Below are 19239 nucleotides of genomic sequence, written 5' to 3' on the forward strand. Positions count from 1 at the left end.
AACAGGTTCTTGCAATAGCGCTGGTGAGAGCAATGAGAAGGAGCAAATTATGGCATCGGTTATGCAGTTAGAGTGCGTAAAGTACAAAACTTGTTTCCTGTGCATCCACATACAGTGCCGTGTGTCTTGAAGCTTCGTGCAACTTTTCCTGTATATACTGCACAAACTGTATTTTTGTTTTCTCTGTGTAACTGGACTGAAAGGGTGGATGCTGCGTGTTGTAAAAAGCAAAAATGCAGTATGTGCACTGCAGGACATTGTAACGGCCTTGAGATTTGCACTTCAATCAGACGGTATTCAGGACCTTAAGCGATTGGTCCTACAATTTCAAGTTGTTTGTTAGAAGTTTGTTTGTAATGAAGTTGTTGTAGCACTGCGAGAGACAGTAATGTGCGGGAAAGAGGAAGGATAGACTGCGCTGTTTACTACGTCTTTTACTTATATTTTTACACAAACATACTGTTGTGTGCAGTGCCCATCTTCACGCCCTGGCGAACCAGAGTCGTCCCAGTACTCGGAGGAAGCCAAGTACTTCACAGAGTCCCGGCTGCTGCAGCGGGACGTTGAGGTGGTCCTCGAGGGTGCCACTAACCAGAACTTCTTTGGCACTGTCCTGCATCCGAACGGAAACATTGCTGAACACCTGTTGAGGGCAGGGCTCGCCCGTTGCGTCGACTGGAGCCTTGCCTCAGTCACCGGTGGAGCGGACCGCCTGCGAGCTGCCGAAAAGTGAGTTGGCCTAAACAAGGGAATCTTAGGGAAAACAGTGCAAAAGACGAGGACATTGAAAGACTAAACAGGGCTAGTAGGTAAGGATTCATACAGTCGAACCCTGCTACAACGAAACTGACGGGGCGCAGAAAAATTTCGTTGAAGCGAAAGTTTTGTTGTAGTGAAATAAAAAATAGCTGATCTGAGCCAGCGAAACAAATGAACGTTTATTCTCAAAATTCAAAAAATGTCCGCTGCTTCCTATTCTTTCCCAGCAGCGTCACGACGTCATTCTCACCCATGCATAGTAAGGCCATGGTGAGAAGCACGCTGGAACAACGCCTAAAACCGCCTTCGGGAATGAACCAAAAAGTTGTATTAACACGTTAACACCTGCAGCTGTCCACTGCAAAAGTATCTGACAACGCCGAAATGGAACGTAGAAGTGTGGCAGTTTGGACTAGTTGCTATCATAGAGTTTCTCAATATACACTAGAGGGAACTCTGGCGCTAGTGTCTACGGGAGCTACAATGCACAGTGCTTTAGCGAGCATGGGAATGATGGGTAGTACACACATTTGTCTAAACTTCGTATTTCTGGCCTGCTTTTGGCTCCGTGTGGGTTCGTGTGGCTTGAAGCTGTTTTCTCACGAAACGAAAATCGGCAAATGTTCAGCGATTGTTCTTCACCACCCTATTTTTTTCGAATTGCCTTTCCAAATTGGGTCACAAAGTTCAAAAGTGTTGAATCTTTCTTTCAAAACAAAATCGAAACACAGCAATAAACGAAGCCGCAAGTACGATTCGCCGCCCTCTAGTACGAAGACTAGGCAAATGTGTGTAGTATCCATCATTCCCATGGTCGCTCAATGATTGCAGCGCCAGAGTGCCCTCTAGTTAATTTTGAGAAACTCTATGTTTGGTATGACATGACGATAGTTATACAGTCGACGACTGATAATTTGGACCCTACAGGAATGCAAATAAGTCTGAATTATCGAAAGTCCGAAAAAACGAATGCGTCAGAAAAAAAAATACCTTTATTGACACTTCAGTCTACCGGTGGCCGAAAAAAGTTGTTAATGCGTTGCTGCATGCACTTCCGCTTACGTGCACACAAGTCCGCCTGTATCTCCGCCAGTGTGATACGATCGCTGTTCGACGATGAAAGAACAGCGAGGACTCGAGACAGGTCCGCATGTGACGGCTCCGGAGCACACAGCGCGTCATCATCGTCAGAGTCAGAACCGCTGTTTGACGGTTGAAGCTGCTCAATTATGTCATCGTCGTTCAATTCGGCACACGACGACACTGCACTGTCGACGTTTAAAAGTCTTCAAACGTAACAGTGTCGGGAATCGGCACACCACAGCCTTGCAGGTCGTCGATAACGTCTGCATCTGAGCTCGATGCGCTGGGCTGCAGGTCCGGCTCTTCAGTTGCATTGTCGGGTTCTTCGGCTGCAGTGTCGGCGGTGTCGGGCTCACTACGCAACGTAAATCCTGCGTGCCGGAAACAGTTGCTGATCGTGCCTGCCGGCACTGCCTTCCAGGCATCAGCAAGCATGCTCACGGCTGACATCAAATCAACGTTGTATTTTATCTGGCTCTTTAAGCAGAGCAACACGCTCTGCAGCAAGCGTGAACAATACAGCACCTTCAAATTCTTCATGATACAGTCAAACCTCAATATATCGAACATGGATATAACGAATTATTGCCTCTATCGAACGGTTGCTATATCACGCGAAAAATCGCATGCATTATTGATTTTTTTATTTCGAACAAAGTTTGACATATAATGGATATATCGAACTCAGCCACCCCAAACCGGCCGCGCTCCATTGACAGGCGGCGAGCTTTCCCGCAACTCTGGAAAGTAGCGGTAGAGCGGCGGGCGTTTACGAATGCTGCACACATCGATGGTGCCGAGAGCGCAACTTTAACGTACGCGCGCCGCAGCCTTGTGGTAGAGGTTCTTGAATGAGGAAAGTGAAAAGCGCGGAGCTGTTATTTTCTTTCAATGCGAAGGCACCGACATGGCTTCGCGTGGGGGAAGGGGAAGTGGGAGGTAAAGATTGAGGAGGGAAAGGACGCAGGCGACTGTCTCGGACGCGGCCCGCGCTGCCGCCGGGAAAGAGAAAGCCACGGAGGGGAAAGCAGTCAGGCGAGCCGGCATGGGCGCGCCATGTGCGCGCTTTACACCCGAACTCACGCCGCAGCCTTGCAGCTTGCAGTCGTTGCAGTCTCTATGGTGTCAACGGCACACTGGGCACTTGTTGCAAGCTCCTCCCCCGTAGCATCGGCAGGCATCGGTCGTTGTGCTCTCAGTGTTCGTGCGTTTGGAGTTAGGCCTGTCACGCGCTGTGGTGTGCGACAGGCCTAACTCCGAACGGTGGAGCTCACAGCGGAGCTCACGGATGTGGAGATTGTTGCCGAAGCTACTGCTGAGCAGCCAAATGAAGACTCTGCCTAGGTGGATCGTAGCTGCCTTGGCCCTTGTGTGCCGCAGTGGCGGCGTGATTGAAGGCACCGGCCTATCACTTATGGATCGCCTGTACTATATTGAGGACGCAGTCATCAAACACGCCATGGCCAACAAAAAGCAGGCTACTCTTTTTCAATATTTTAAACCAACATAATAAATACTATGTTTGAATCTTCAAGTGAGTATTTACTGCACCATGCTTGAACGGTTCCTTGGTTGTTTTCAGCAAGCTGTTGACGCATTTTTTTTCGTGCTTTTTTTATATCAAATTCTGGATATATCAAACTGTTTCGCGATCGCCGCGCCGTTCGATAATTCGAGGTTCGACTGTACCTTGGTCCATATATTGCAGAATACTGGTCGTATTCGGCAGCAGGTATTCTAGCTCGATGGCTTTCAGACAGCTGATCGGCGCATGGGCAGTACAGTTATCTACAAACAAAAGGACCTTGCGCTTTTGCAATTCAAACTTTCGGTCCAATTTTCCGACATACTCTGCGAACAGCTTCTGCGTGACCCACGCCTTCGTATTGGCTTCGTACCAGACAGGCAGATTTTTTTCCCCCTTAAAACATCAAGGGTTTTTCGATTTCCCGATTACCAGCAGCGGGAGGTTTTCTGTGCCAGAAGCGTTGCAGCAGACAACGACAGTGACTTGTTTCTTGCCGAGTTTACCTCCGTGGCAAGGTTCTCCAGAACGGGCAAGTGTCTTCTCCGGTAGTAGCTTATAGAAAAACCCGGTTTCGTCGATGTTGAAGGTGTCGTCAGCCGAGTAGCGCCGAAGCAGCTCCACCAACTTTCTACCGCGGTAGTTCGCTACCAGTGTGCTATCCACGGCACCGCTCTCGCCGCACATTTTTTTGAAAGCTTTTTAATGTTCCGCTTTTTAAAGTTCCGGAGCCAGCCATCGCTGAACTTACTGTAATTACTTGAATCTAACGCGTTCCTTTTTTCCGGTTAAGCGAGTTCATGAATCGCATGCGCGTTAGACTCGAGTACGAAAAAAAAATTAATACGGTCATTCTATTGCCAGCGGCATTTCCAAAATGGCCGCCCCCTACGTGCGTCAGCATGGTGCGTCGCCCATTTCTGCCTATGTGTTTCTCATGTGCGGCACTTCGTACGTGTGCTGAGGAGTTCGTCATTTTGTAGTGCATTAGCATCGACGGCATGGAAGGGCAGACTCCAAAACCTCGAGTGCACCACGATGCCGCTTTTAAAAGAAAAGTCATCGCGTGTGCAGAAACGAACGGAAATCGAACCGCATTGCGGTCGTTCGGAGTTCCCGAAACGTGCGTGCGGGACTGGCGGGAAAAAAAGCAGAAGATTGTCGACAGCAAAGATTCACGCAAAGGCTTCAGTGGACCACAGCAGGGTCGGTTTACGCAAATTGAAGAGCTGCTCGGCGAGTATGTGCTTGAGCAGCGAGCGCCACAGCGGCCCGTGACGACAGAACTGCTCCAAGTGCAAACTGTGCAATTAGCCTTAGAAAAAGGTCTAATACGAAGCCAGTTTAAAGCGAGCAGGTGCTGGCTAACTCTATGAAGAGGAAAGGCTTTTCCCTCCGAAGGTGAACGGGCATATGCGAAAAGTTTTGCGGAGGAGCACGATGAAAAGCTTCACAGTTTTCACAGGTTCGTCCTAAACTTGCGGCACAGCAACGGCTACCTGTTTGGGCAAATCGGGAATGCCGATCAGACGCCTCTTTACTTCGACATGCCTGCACCACAACCGCCGAGAAGAAGGGGGCGAAGCAAGTTCGCGTTCTGACATCGGTCTACAGCAAAACTACAGTGATGGCATTCTCTGTTACACGTCAGATGCGCACAAGCTTCCCCTGTACCTCATATTTAAACGGAAGACGCTCCCGAAAGGAGTAATTTTTTAGAGTGGTGTGATCGTGCGCGTTGCGTGGGTGCGCGTTGCAATCGATGTCTTACTTTTTTCTTTTTTTTTGTCGTGGAAATCGGTTGCGCGTTACTATCGAGGGCGCGGTAGAATCGAGTAAATACGGTAAATCCATCAATGCCAAGGCGAAGTGCCAATGTCTCGGCCTTTTGCTTCAAGAGGTGGCCGGAAACGGGAACCCGTTGAGCGACGGTAGCGTTCAGCCAAATGCTCAATGCTTCTTCCAACTGCAGATGAACACCTTGGCGCACCCTCTTTTGTTGACTTCCGGATGATGTCTCCATCGCGCCTAAAATCTTGTCCTTATTCTTCATGTAGTCCGATATGGTTTGCTTCGAAATGTTTAACTCTCGAGCAACTCCGACTTGCGGACGACTACTGGGCACTTGCTGAATGATGGCTGCTTTTTTTGCCATGGTTAGCGTTGTATATCTGCCGCGTTTCGTCAGCGCGGCCTTCGGCGCTGGCTGTGAGGGCAACGTTGGTGCCATTTAACTTCAGATCTTGTGAGACAGCTGGACGTAAGATAAAGGAAGTCTCAAAATAAATATGAACGCGCGCAGAATTCAGCAAAACGCTGTACCGCACACACATGTGACAGAATGGCGGCGATAGCCGCACAGCGAGGGTGGCGAGGGTATACAGGAACCGGAGTGTGGGATGATCGCGATGTCGGTACAATCCCCCACAGTTGAGCCATGCCTCCAAGATCGGCATTTTTAAGTGCAAATCTCTGAGGCATAAAGTTGTGATCGAAATAAAGCCTCATAGATTACCAATTAGCTTTCGTTTGGATCTCTGAGGCCATACTTTGTATGGTTTGAGTGCCGGAGGAGATAATGGCTGTTGATTGGGCATGCGCGACAGTCGGGCAGGGTCCGAATTGTCGAATGTAGATCTGGCAGCTGTCCGAAATATCGGTCGTCTTTACACATTACTTCTATTAGACCATCGGCGGTGCCACACTACTGTCCGAATTATCGGTGTCCGATTTATCAGTCGGCGGCTGTAGTGCGAGAACAGAACGAGGACAAAGAGACAAGAAGGACTCGTGTTGTTGTCTCTTTGTCGTAGTTCTGTTCTCGCACTATAACTATCGCCAAGATGGAGGCAGGATATCGTGGAGCAGCGACTTTTGCATTATTCTATGCCATTCTTATCATCCATTACTCGCGGCTAGCTGATTTTGTTGACAATGCGGACGAACAGTCGCTCTGATTAGTTATCATACTGGCCAAGCGCGAACATAATGATAAGCATCGGAATAAAAAAAGGCATCGTTCCGCGGTTGCACCCAGCAGCTGCGTGAAGGAAACCATGAACTGAGTGACTGAGATTCAGCTTCGGATCGTCTGCGGCTCAAGAATAAGCCAGTGGCAAAAGCAGGGCAGTCTCATTGCCATCGCTATCAAGCAATGGCGGCACCCATACTTGCTGAACAGCGGCAGTATAGCGGCACTTTCTAGTGGTGCCAAAGCGTGTTTTAGACTTCGTTGACGCATTTTCAGGTTCTGAAAATGCATCAAAATGTTAAAGATTGGGTGTACTGCATAGCAATAAGTATATGAGCCTGGAATTGCATCGTAAATTTTTGTTGAAGTGGGAAAATCGAAGAAAAAAGGCTCGTTGTGGCGACAATATTGTCACGACGTCAAAACAGAGGTCTTGCTGCAGAGATTGAGTCACCAGAAGCAGGTCGATCTTTTTAATTAGAACGCGCAAGCTAGTTCTTTTTAGTCCATTTCGTAGTCCTTTGTGGCGCATGCACAACTGCCATCGTCTTTCTTGAGCAAGCACGTGACATTTGCCTCCCTCCGAAAGAAGCATCGTCCCGATGCGCAACTTAGGTGCTCTACAAGGCGTATGAAATGGTCGTACGAAAACGGCAACCTGGAGCTAATTAACTTGATAAATACGGTTTCATACGCAGGACGTGCACGACTTCGGGCAAATGCTTTTGGCGCTTAGAACTACAATCAGTGTCGGGAACAACTTCGTAGTTCACGTCGTTCAAGCGTCGCGTGACGCTGTATGGACCAAAGTACCGTCTTAGCAGTTTCTCACAGTCCAAGTCGACGTATCGGAATCCACACACACACTTTGTCGCCTGTTGTGTAGCTAATAAACTGGTTTCGGGTGTCGTAGCGTTGTGCATCTTGATGCTGCTGATGACAGATGCGCACGCGCGCGAGCTGTCTGGCTGCTTCGGCACGCTGAGTGAATTCTTCGGCGTCTACATGGATGTCGTCACACTCATGCGGCAACATGGCGTCCAATGTTGTCGTGACTTCGCGACGATAGATCAGACTGAACGGTGTCATTCCAGTGGTTTCTTGTCGAGCGGTGTTATAAGCAAAGGTCACGTACGGCAATATCTGATCCCAGTTTTTATGTTCCGTGTCAACATACATGCTGATCATGTCTGTGAGGATCCTATTGTGGTGCTCTGTCAGTCCGTTTGTCTGCGGATGGTATGCAGTTGTTCTCCGGTGAGCTGTACCGCTGAGTCTGAAAACCGACTCCAAAAGCTCTGCAGTGAAGGCAGGTTCTCTGTCTGTGATCACTGCTGTCGTGGCGCCATGCCGAAGGACGATGTTCTCGATGAAGAACTGAGCGGCTTCTGCTGCTGTGCCGCGCTGCATAGCTTTAGTCTCCGCACAACGGGACAGGTAATCAGTGACCACAATAATCCATCTGTTCCCTGTTGTGGAAGTTGGAAAGGGACCCAGGAAATCCATTCCAATCTGGGTGAACGGCTTTTCTGGTGCTTCGACTGGATGTAAAAGACCGGCTGGCTTACTGGGCGGCGCTTTGCGTCTTTGGCAGTCGGTGCAAGTTCGCACGTGATGGTGAACAGCAGCAGGTAACTTTGGCCAGTAGTACTTGCATCGCAGTCGGCACAATGTTCGGGTGTAGCCTAGATGACCAGAAGTTGCTTCATCATGGCACGCTTCCATAATCATTTTTCGAAGAGAAGCAGGCACGACGAGCAAGTGCGGGTTACCGGTTGGTGAGAAGTTTTTCTTATAGAGAACATCGTTTCGCAAGCAAAAGGATGGCAGTCCTCCAGCAAATGACCGCGGCACGTCTTCACGTCGTCCTTCTAAATATTCAATGAGTTGGTAACAGCTCAGGGTCACTGCGCTGCTCTCGTGCAATAGTGGCCGTGTTGACAACTCCCAAGAATGCCGCGTCAATGTTTTCGTCATCAGAAGCGACAGTTTCCACTGGCGACCGTGAGAGACAGTCGGCGTCGGTGTGCCTCTTCCCAGATTTATAGACGACGGTCATGTCAAACTCTTCTAGCCTTAGGCTCCAGCGCGCCAAACGACCAGATGGATCTTTAAGGTTGGTGAGCCAGCACAAAGAATGATGGTCGCTAACAACCCTGACGGAGCGGCCGTACAAATACGGACGAAATTTGATGACTGCCCACACCACGGCGAGACACTCCTTCTCGGTGGTCGAGTAGTTCTCCTCCGTGCGAGAGAGAGTTCTGCTGGCGTAGGCTATTACTCTTTCACAGCCGTCTTGCCACTGCACCAGAACGGCTCCTAGACCTACATTAATGGCGTCAGTGTGAAGTACTAAAGGGGCGTCCTGGTCGAAGTGCGCCAGGGCTGGAGGTGTTTGCAGGCGTTGCCGTAGTTCATTGAATGCCATTTGCTCCTGCTCACCCCAAAAGAAGGGGACGTCCTCACGTGTGAGTCGTGTCAATGGTGCCGCAATAGACGAAAAGTCCTCGATAAATCGCCGGTAATAGGCGTACAACCCTAAGAAGCGTCTCACAGCCTTTTTGTCACGGGGTGCAGGAAATAGCGCTACGGCGTCTATTTTGGCCGGGTCAGGTCGAACACCTTCGTGACTGACGACGTGGCCTAGGAAGCTGAGTTCGTTGAAACCAAAATGATATTTTTCTGGTTTAAAGTCAGGCCGGCCGAGCGTATGGCTTGGAGTATGGTGAATAGACGGCTGAGATGTTCCTCGAATGATGCTGAGAATACAACATCGTTTAGATAGACCAAACATGTTTTCCACGTCAGGCCTGATAGTACAGTGTCCATGAGATGCTGAAAAGTGGCTGGCGCCGAGCACAACCCGAAAGGAAGCACCTTAAATTCATAAAGGCTATCAGGTGTCACAAAGGCCGTTTTTTCACGATCTCTCTCGTCGACTTCTATCTGCCAGTAGCCGCTTCGGAGGTCCATCGAAGAGAAATAGCGCGCATGACGCAGCCGATCGAGTGAATCGTCTATGCGAGGCAGTGGATAGACGTCTTTCTTCGTGACTTGGTTCAACTTGCGATAATCAATACAGAAACGCAAGCTGCCGTCTTTTTTCTTGACCAAAATCACGGGGTACGCCCAAGGACTTTTCGAAGGTTGTATGACGTCATCCACGAGCATCTTCTGTACTTGCTTCTGAATCTCCTCGCGTTCTTTCGGAGCCACACGGTAGGGGTTTTGCCGAATCGGTCGTGTGTTGTCTTCAGTAATGATGCGGTGCTTGGTCAATGGTGTCCGCTAAACCTTTGACGTACAAGAAAAGCAGTCTTCAAATTGGTGTATACCGTATTTACTTGCATAATCGGCGCACTCGCATAATAGGCGCACCCCTAGTTTGGTCGCGGAAAATTCGATTTTTTTTAATTCCGCGCATAATAGACGCACCCCGAACTTGGCCGTGATCAGAAACGATTCTACCCCCAGCGGTACAGTTGGAACGCGGTCCCCGTACCCTGAAGAAAAAAAGAAGGCAAATCGACGAGCAAATAAAAAAATTTGAAGTGCAACGACCTAACCAACCTGTTTGTGGAAATAAAACTTGAAAAAAAAAAGCGTCCATGAGCGAAAAAAAAAAACGGCTTTTCCATCAAATACTGATACTCCCCAAATCGCCGCGCTTTTTGGAGGTCACGTGTACAACGCCGGGGGCTCGATCACCATCACCACCATCAGAGAAAAAGAAAGAAACGCCATTTTGCAAGCGGTGTGCGTATGTTGTGGTCGTGTATTGAACTTTGGTTCCATCATGGGGAAGTACGCGAGCTACACGGCTGGGTTTAAACTGAAGGCAGTGCAGTACGCGCTGGAGCACGGCAACCGGGCTGCAAGCAGGCATTTCGGCGTTGGAGAAACCAGTATTCAGTACTGGAGGGACCAAGAAGAAAAACTGAAGGCGACGAAATAAACACGACGGGCTTTCCGCAGTGCCAAGACCGGCAGGTATCCGAACGTCGAAGAGGAACTGGTCCGGCATATACGGGAGCTACGACAAGACGGCTGTGCTGTGTTGTTGGATATTGTGCAGGCTGAGGCGCGCAGAATAGCTCGAGCGCGAGAACCGAGTTGAAAAAATTTTCGAAAATTTTACCCCGCGTAATTGGCGCACCCCTAACTTCGAGCCTGTTTTTCTGAAAAAAAAGTGCGCCTATTATGCGAGTAAATACGGTAAGTCCAAGCAGGCGCTTCCTATCCGAGGGCGGTAGCGTGGAGCAGATGTCCACCGACAAAGTTGTCGAGGCAGGGACTGTCGCGTTGTCTGGTTGCAAAGCACAGCAATCCCCGGCTTGGTCTATGTGGTTGAAGTAGGCAATTGTGGTACCCTTCTGGATTAGACGGCGCTAGTTGCTGAAGTTTGTGAGGAGCACTTCTGCCTGTCCACCAGTATGCGTTAGGATGCCTCTCGCGATGGAAATGCCTTGCGTGAGCAAAAGAGCGACTATGTGCTCCACTATCACATCTTTATAGGAAGGGCACCCACTGGACACAGACACAAGGCAGCAGGATCTCGGTGGGAGCGTCACATCGCCGGCTATTCGCAAACGGCTGCGTAGTTCGTCGCTGCTGTCGTCGGCATACGGATGTGCGCCAAACGTCACCATATGTTGAGGGATGTTGATAACAGCGCCATGATCTCGAAGAAAATCCATTCCCAAAATTAGCTCTTTACAGCAGTCTGGCAACAGGACGAAAGTGGCCACGAAGCTAAAATCCCCAATGTGAAGTCGAGTGGTGCATTTACCCGTGGGAGTCATCAGCTGACCACCAGCACTCCTTATGTGCGGCCCTGTCCACAGTGTCTTGACCTTTCTAAGGCGGTCGGTGAGTTCTTGTCGCATGATAGAGAAGTCGGCGCCTGTGTCGACCAGTGCTGTAACGTGATGTCCGTCTATGAGAACGCCAAGATCAGCACGGACAACTTCACCGGCATTAGTATTCGGCGCCGTATTCGTCGTGGTTGTCGTCATATCTTTTTGCGATGATAGGGGGAACTTTTCGGTGTCTCGACGATTGGCAACCTTGCCCCCGGAGGTCGCACCGTTCGAACTGTTCGAGCCAGTCTTCGACATCCTCGTACTCTTCCCCATGGAAAACTTCAGGAACGCGAGGATGTTCAAGAGTCACCTGGGAGGGAAGAGTGGTCTGCGATGCAAGGGTAGCCATGGATGTGGTAGGAGCTGCCATGCTGGTTAGAGGCGGAACAGGTGTGGACTCCGGACTTAGGCCTAGTAGGCGCCGACTGAATCGGTGCACCGGAGTCGTGACGAGGGGCTGGGTTTCCCCGGCGCGGTCTAGGCGAACGGCCTCTGGTGACGTCCGCGTAGCTCTGAAGGAAGTCACGGCGACGTGCAGGAGATGGAGATCGCCAGCGACGCGGTGTAGTTGCTTGGCCAGTCGACAGTTGATCGGCATCGTGGGCGCGACGGTCTTCAGAGCGAAAAGGAGCGGGACGAGAAAAGTTCCCGAACCCGGAATCTCTATGACGGCAATAGCGGGCAATGTGACCTGGTTCTCCGCAGCAGAAGCAAATAGGTCAACGGTCGGCCATGCGCCACAAGTCAGTTCGGCGAGCTGGTGGTCGTCTCATGGAATCCCGTTGCCACCAAGGTACGGCAGTGGGTCGTGGCTGGACGGGTGTCGCGACAAATGATGGTGGAGGAGGACGGACCGCATCAGCGTAGGTCGCGGGATGTGGCTCAGGATTCGGCGCGGGTGGTGTAACGGCTTGCCTCAACTCCTGGCGGACGATTTCGGCAACAGATGCGACAAGCGGTTGGGTAGGAGGGACGAAGAGGGCCCGAAGATCCTCACGCAGTATTTTCCTAATCATTTGTCGCAGGGAACTTTCACATATGGCAGTGTTCTCAGCTGCAGCACTTACTGCCGTGTGGTTCGGCAGGCGGTCAAAGTGTCGGTATCGTTGTCGCTGTGCGCGCTAGATGACAGTCGCCTCTCTTATGAAATCATCTACTGTTGTAGGTGGATTTCGTAAGAAGCCCGCAAACACTGGTTCTTTGACACCCTGCATTAGGTGACGCACCTTCTTCGCCTCGGGCATGTCAGGGTCAGCTCGTCGAAACAGATGGATCATACCCTCTGGGTACAGGGCGGCTGTTTCGTTGGGTTTTTGTACGCGAGCCTCAATCAGCTGCTGTGCGCGATCCCGTCGGTCCATGTTCGAAAATGTGGCGAGGAGCTTTCGACGGAAATCTTCCCAAGATTGGAAAGTAGCCTCGTGGTTCTCGTACCACGTGCGAGCGCTATCTTCCAGGGCGAAATATGCACGGCCTAGTTTGTGCTGTTCGTTCCAGTGGTCAGATACAGCGACCCGTTCGAACTGTTCGAGCCAGTCTTCGACATCCTCGTACTCTTCCCCATGGAAAACTTCAGGAACGCGAGGATGTTCAAGAGTCACCTGGGAGGGAAGAGTGGTCTGCGATGCAAGGGTAGCCATGGATGTGGTAGGAGCTGCCATGCTGGTTAGAGGCGGAACAGGTGTGGACTCCGGACTTAGGCCTAGTAGGCGCCGACTGAATCGGTGCACCGGAGTCGTGACGAGGGGCTGGGTCTCTGGACTAGGTGACGGTTTCGAGCAAGAGTGTCCTGCATCCGGTTGTAGGCTCCAGCATGTCCACCAGTGTCACGACGTCAATACAGAGGTCTTGTCGCAGAGATTGAGACACCAGAAGCAGGTCGATCTTTTTAATTAGAACGTGCAAGCGAGTTTTTCTTTTTCGTCCATTTCGTAGTCCTTCGTGGCACATGCACAACTGCCATCGTCTTTCTTGAGCAAGCACGTGACAATATTTATGCATTGACTCCTAAGGACCACTGACGGGGAATCGTGAATTTTTCGTTGTTGTGGAAATTTCGTTGAAGCGGCCTTCGTTGTAGCGGAGCTCGACTGTAGTTGCGAAACGGCGCCACGAAGTAAGGCCAGAACACAGAGCTGATGAAGCAGGAGGGTTGTTTTGTGTGCTGTTCTTGTTTTCATCTCGCTTTGTGGTGCCTGTGGCATACATACAACCACACGTAGCGCAGCGAATGTGTGCCTTTACGGTCCTTGTCTTTCACGTGATTTTTCTGTAAAATATGTTCAACCAACTAGCCAAGACGTTTATTCTGGAAAAGGGGCAAGGATCTTGCAGAAAGAATCGCAGTGTCACTTTTAGGCCCACAAGGCTGAGTGTTCAAATTCGTGGCCACAAATGGAAAATTTGTTGATGCCAGTTCTGTAGGCTGATGGGCAAGAAAACGCATAGACTACAGTGATGGAAATGCTGCTACAAGTGTTTGAATGTGCTACATTTTGTTGAAGCTGCTACATCTTTGGTACAAACCAGAGAAACTGCTGCAACACCGCACCAAAACGTGAATGTCCTAGTGGAACGGAACGACAACAGAAGCCTCGTGCAACATGAGAGGCCAGTTTTTGCAGACAATGAACATTATTGTAATCTCGAGGGGCGGCTAGGAAAGTTCCCTCTATGGGGAAGGAGCCGCCGCGGGCAGCTCCCACGTCGGAACGGGCAGGCCGTGCCTGACTGCCACGTCGCGGGCCCCCTGGACAGCTTGTAGCTGAGCGGCGAGGTCAGAGCGCTTGAGTGCCTCTTCCTGCTCCGCTTCCGTGGTGAGACGAATGTTGTGCCGTAACGAGGGGCACCACCAAAGCGTCTGCTCTAAACTGCAGAGGAAATAACCTCAATTCAGACAATCGGGCTTGTAAGAGTCCGCGGACCTGCTAACCCTGGCTAAAGCTGAGATACCGTATTTACTTGCGTAATCCTCTCACTTGCATAATTCTCGCACCGCCGGCATTGACCAACAAAAACGCCATTTTTTTTCTGTAAGTAATCATCGCACCCCCGAAAATCTCAGCCGTAATGCTGTCGGCTCCTTTCAATCACTGATGATGACAGCATACAACAGCTAGGTGCCATTTCTTAGCTTTATGCGTACTATTATCGCACTGTGTACCAATCTAAACCAAGCAAAAGTGGCAAGTGTGCATTCCGGCCTGTTAGTGTACATTCTGTCTGTTATAGCGTGATACGATTGATTATGCACTAAGCAACGGTAACAGTGCCGCCGGTAGGCACTTTGGAGGTGACGAGTTTTCTGTTCGCTACTTGCAACGGTAGCTCAGGCAGCTGAAAGCCACCAAGTCGCGCTGGGCCTTCCATGTGCCTAAGACTGGGATAGATTGTAAGTCTTTATTTCGTCAGGAGGTAACTGTGGACCATTCAGTGTTAGATGGCCATCGCCCCAATGTTGACGTCGCAATAACCTTTTGCAGGCTCTCGTTGAGTGGCAAACGCTAATGCTACACCCGCAAGCATTGCATGCGTTATTTCAAAAAACTGTGCTATTTGCTTGCAGCTTTCATGTGTCAGATAAATCTTGCCTTATGTTGAGCCTGTGCTTTTATTGTTCAGGTAAGTACTTCTCAAAGCTTGGGATAGTCGTTAGCATGAGAATCCTGAATTACGATCACTTCATGTTTTTTTTTCTCGCTCCGTACGTTTTCGCGAAAACTTTTCCTCTTGTAATTTTCGCACTCTGCAACTTTTCCTTGGTTTTCTGCAAAAAAACAAACAAACAAGTAAATACGCACGCAGGCGTGAGGTGGGGGATAAACCTGCCTGCTGAACTCACAGTGCTCTGTCAACTTGTTGAATGTCTGACCGGAAATAGTGCTCTGTCAACTCGCTGAATGTCTGGCGGGAATTCTGGTAGGGCCCCATGTCTGCATCCGCGGGCACCCTGCAGTGGGCAAGTTCGCGCGCGCGGGCCCTGTTGCTTTTTCTTCAGTATGTACTGTATTTACGGACACACTCTTATAGCAAACACCTCCACCTTCAGTCGTCGAATTCTTGAATTTTTTTTTTCTGCCACGTATAATGCACCCCGCACATTACTTCGCTGCAGTCAAGCTGACATTTTGGCGCCTCCTCAACCATTGGGTCTCTTCCGTTTTTTATTATTATGCCGACCCCCTTCAGCTACCTTGACTCGCTCCCTTCCCCCACCCTCGCTCGCTGCCGCGCTTCGTATTGTTCTTCTATTTGCGGGCTGCACATCCCATGTCTTTTTTTATTATCCGTGTGCCACAGCAGGGTTCACGAGCGTTGCGGCAAGGCAAGATTTATCAGACACAAAAGTCGCAAGCAAATAGTTAGCAAATAAGCAAAGCTTGCAGGCCTAGCGTTAGTGTTCGTCACCTAGCGGGAAACTGCAAAATATTTACGCACGAAATCAACCTTGGGCTGATGGCCTATGTAACACCTAATCGTGCGCAGTTGCCTTCTGACGAAATTCTTTTGCCATTCATCACAGTCTTAGGAAGACTGAAATATGACTCAAGACCCAACGTTTTTTGGTGGCTTTCAGCTGCCGTTGCCAGTAGCAAACACAATACTCGTCGACTCCAAAGTGCCTGCTAGCGGACCTGTTCCATTGCTTAGTGCATGAATAATCACCTTCAACTTGAAAGCAGCCATGTAACTTCCGTATCCCCCCCCCCCCCGTAAAGTAAGCACAGAACGAACACAACTTGCACTTGCCACTTTGTCTTCGCTTGGATAGGATTGGGGCTCTTGTGTTGATAGTACGCATGATGCCTAAAAGACTGTGCCAGGCTGTCGTGCGCTATCATCATCAGTGGTCGGAAGGAGCAGACGACATTACTGCTGCAATTTTCACAGATGCGATAAGTATTCATGGGGAAAACAAATCTTATTCTTGCTGGGCAATGCAAGGAGGGCTGTAGAATTACATTAGTGCGAGGATTACGCGAGTAAATACGGCACATCCCGGAGGCTTTACTTGAGCCGACTGCATCATCATAAGTACCATTTTGGAATAGAGATCATAGATGCTATGCTTTTTTTTTTCACGGGACTCCCTGAAAGTTGTTATGGGTGCCTTGCACTTAGCCAGTCTTGCTATTATTATGCAGGCAATAGATAGAAATTTGCGTGTGAAATTTTCGGCATAGGCACTAGAGAGATTGGGTAGCTAAATGAGATTACCTTATAAACCGGAATATAAGTCGAGATATTTACAATAAAACAGAGCCAAAGTCACCCATCGTCTTATATAGCGGTGTCAAGCCGACAGTGCACCGCTGTCTGGCAACATGTGGCTTGTATGTGCATGAGAAGCTGGAAACGGCCATATTCGCATGCAAATCCAATAGCAGGTGGTTGGTTTTTTCTCTCTTGTCTGTTTTTTTGTGTTCGTGATTTGGCTCCGATCTGTTCTAAGTTCTTGCTCCGCTTGACATTGTGTTTCATTTTTAGTGGTCTTTTCTTTTCGTTCACTGAATATGAGTAGCGGTACGAGAAGGCACTACTCAGCTGTGTTTTGAACTAAAGGTTGTTGAGTTCGCAGAAGCGAATGGGAATATGGCTGCTCAGCGCCGCTTTGGCGTATCAGAAAAAAGCTTGCGCTATTGGAGGGTGCAGAAAGGGAAGCTGCAGATGTGCGATCCTAGGAAAATGTCATTTCGTGGCCGAAGTGTAGTTCACCTGCAGCTGGAAGATACGCTAGGGAACTTTGTGTGGGAATTTCATGCGTGCTCGCTGCCAGTGACCGTGGATACCATTCGCAAGAAAGCTGTGGAACTCGCTCGAGAAGCTGGGCTCACGAGAGAAGTTTCGTGCACCGAATTCTTGGGTGCGTCGATTCATGAGACGCAAAGGATTTTTTTCCCAGTGGCGCACATCCAACTGTCAGAAGTTTTCCGACGAGTTCGAGGACAAGCTTATAAACTTTCAGGGCTTCATAAACCGGCCTTTGGAGCAGAACAACTACATGATGGGGCAGATTGACAATGCTGATGAGACCCCTGTGTGGTTTGACATGCCTTCATCAACTGTGATCATGCAGCGTGGCGCCAAGAATATGAAGCTGTTGTCCACTGGCAACCAGCACTCGGACTTCACCGTCATTCTGGCATGCGTGGCAGATGGTAGAAAGCTTCCGTCCTTCATCATTTTCAAATGTAAGACAATTCCGAAAGAAGTGTTCCTGCCAGGTGTTATTGTTCGCGTCAACAAAAAGGGATACATGGACGAGGCCATGATGCTCGAATGGATAAGAGTGGTTTGGAACAGTTGGCCAGGTGCACTTTTGCGTCTCTGCAGCGTGCTGGTGTTGAATGCGTTTCGTGGTCACTTAACCGACGCAGCGAAACGCGCACTGGGAGATGGAAATACGGACCTTGCCTTGATACCAGGTGGTATGACATCCACCCTCCAACCGATCGACGTTAGGCTAAACGAGCCGTTCAAGGTACGAGTACGGCTGGAGTACCAAAAGTGGATGGCCAGCGGCAACCCAAAGACACCGACGGGCCGCCTACAGAGGCCTTGCTTGCGACTGTTTGTGGCTGGGTGCTTTCCGCCTGGCATCCCTTGCTAGATTCCATGGTGGAAAATGCTTTTAAGAAATGTTCCATCAGCCACTCGCTGTATGGCTCGGAAGACAATGCACTGTGGAAGGAGGCCATCGACAAACTCCTCAGAAGACAGTGGTGCTTGGTCTGGCAAATAGGAACAATTGCGATGGTCATTGAGGGGAGCTCCGGCGATAGTGGTGCGGTGAACCCAATTCGCAAATAAATGTCGCTTGGAAATTCTGGGTTTTCTTTTTTTTTTTTTTCAGTAATCTGAACTTGGGGGGTCGACCTATATTCCCACTCGACCATTAGTCCTGTTTATATGGTAGATGGTATTCATGTAAGCTAATTTGTATCATGGACATGACGGGTATGAAAAACATGCTGTATGGATTGAATACGGAATGAGACATGGGAAAAAGTATGGAAAGTTAAAATTAGCTTCAGTGGAAACTACGTTGGTACATTACATATAGGAATTTGCAGTAAATTTACACAAGAGGGAAAATAAAATAAAATAAAACTGTATTCCAACTAGAACAAAAATCTTCAGCCAGGGTCACCATGAATGATGTCGAATACGGCCCCACTTTCACACTGTGGGGCTGATAGATAAATATTTTGCTGATAGATAAATTTGTCTATATGAGAAGAGCATGATCTACAGAACCATAAAATTCTTTAACAACCAACAGTTGAGTTTGTTCAGAACTTTGTGCTCAGCCTAGTTTTGAGTGAATCCAGTACATCGTACGACGATCCGCGGAAAATAAAATTTTGCTTCAGACGATGTAGCGGAAGTTCAGGCGCAGTTTTTGCTACTAAGTTGTTGTATAGCACAACAGCCATGTTTGTTCGTTTGTGCTTAAGGTTGCCGGTGTGGTTTGTCTGTTGCAGGGAGGCCAAGGAGAAGCGATCGCGGCTGTGGAAAGACTACACGCCCACGGGCATCCCTATTGATGCCAAGGAGCAGAGGTTCGAAGGAAAGGTGAGTCTCCTCAAAATGGTCTTCTTCTTTACTACACTCAAACTTCAATATGATGGAATGGTGCAACATTTTCCAAGCATTTTGCATTCCTCTTCAAATAATTTTTGCACGGGTACGATGAAAACCAGATCATCCCTCCTTTATCTCGGTTAAAGCGACACTAAAGTCAACTTTTCAGTCAACGTTGATTGTTGAAATGGCAATCCAGAAACCTCGTAGTGTTACTATTGTTCCAAGGAAGAGCCAATTTTGAAATAAAGTCACGTTTTAGTGCAATGTGAATGATGCAACAATGAGTGGTGTAAGGCCTCCCGCTTCTTGCTAAGGGCTCAGCCGTGATTATCCATCATCATTATCAGCCACAGGTGCAGCATTGCATGCTGCCACGAATGGCGTAGTAGGTACTTCGCGTTTGTACTTGCTGTAGCTGCTCCAAGAGCCTCAACAAGAGGCCCACTTTT

General features: G+C 49.3%; 1 protein-coding gene across 1 annotated transcript in view; it reads left to right on the forward strand.

Moving 5' to 3' along the window:
- Positions 1–19239, forward strand: part of Tudor-SN (Staphylococcal nuclease domain-containing protein 1) — a 93895-nt gene that overhangs the window by 25448 nt on the left and 49208 nt on the right. Inside the window, exons 6-7 of the mRNA XM_075872547.1 lie at positions 473–729; positions 18688–18778. Of these exons, the coding sequence (XP_075728662.1) occupies positions 473–729; positions 18688–18778 (348 nt within the window). The remainder of the gene's footprint in view (positions 1–472; positions 730–18687; positions 18779–19239) is intronic.

This window comes from Rhipicephalus microplus, chromosome 8 (assembly GCF_043290135.1).
Source record: "Rhipicephalus microplus isolate Deutch F79 chromosome 8, USDA_Rmic, whole genome shotgun sequence".
Lineage (NCBI taxonomy): Eukaryota > Metazoa > Arthropoda > Arachnida > Ixodida > Ixodidae > Rhipicephalus > Rhipicephalus microplus.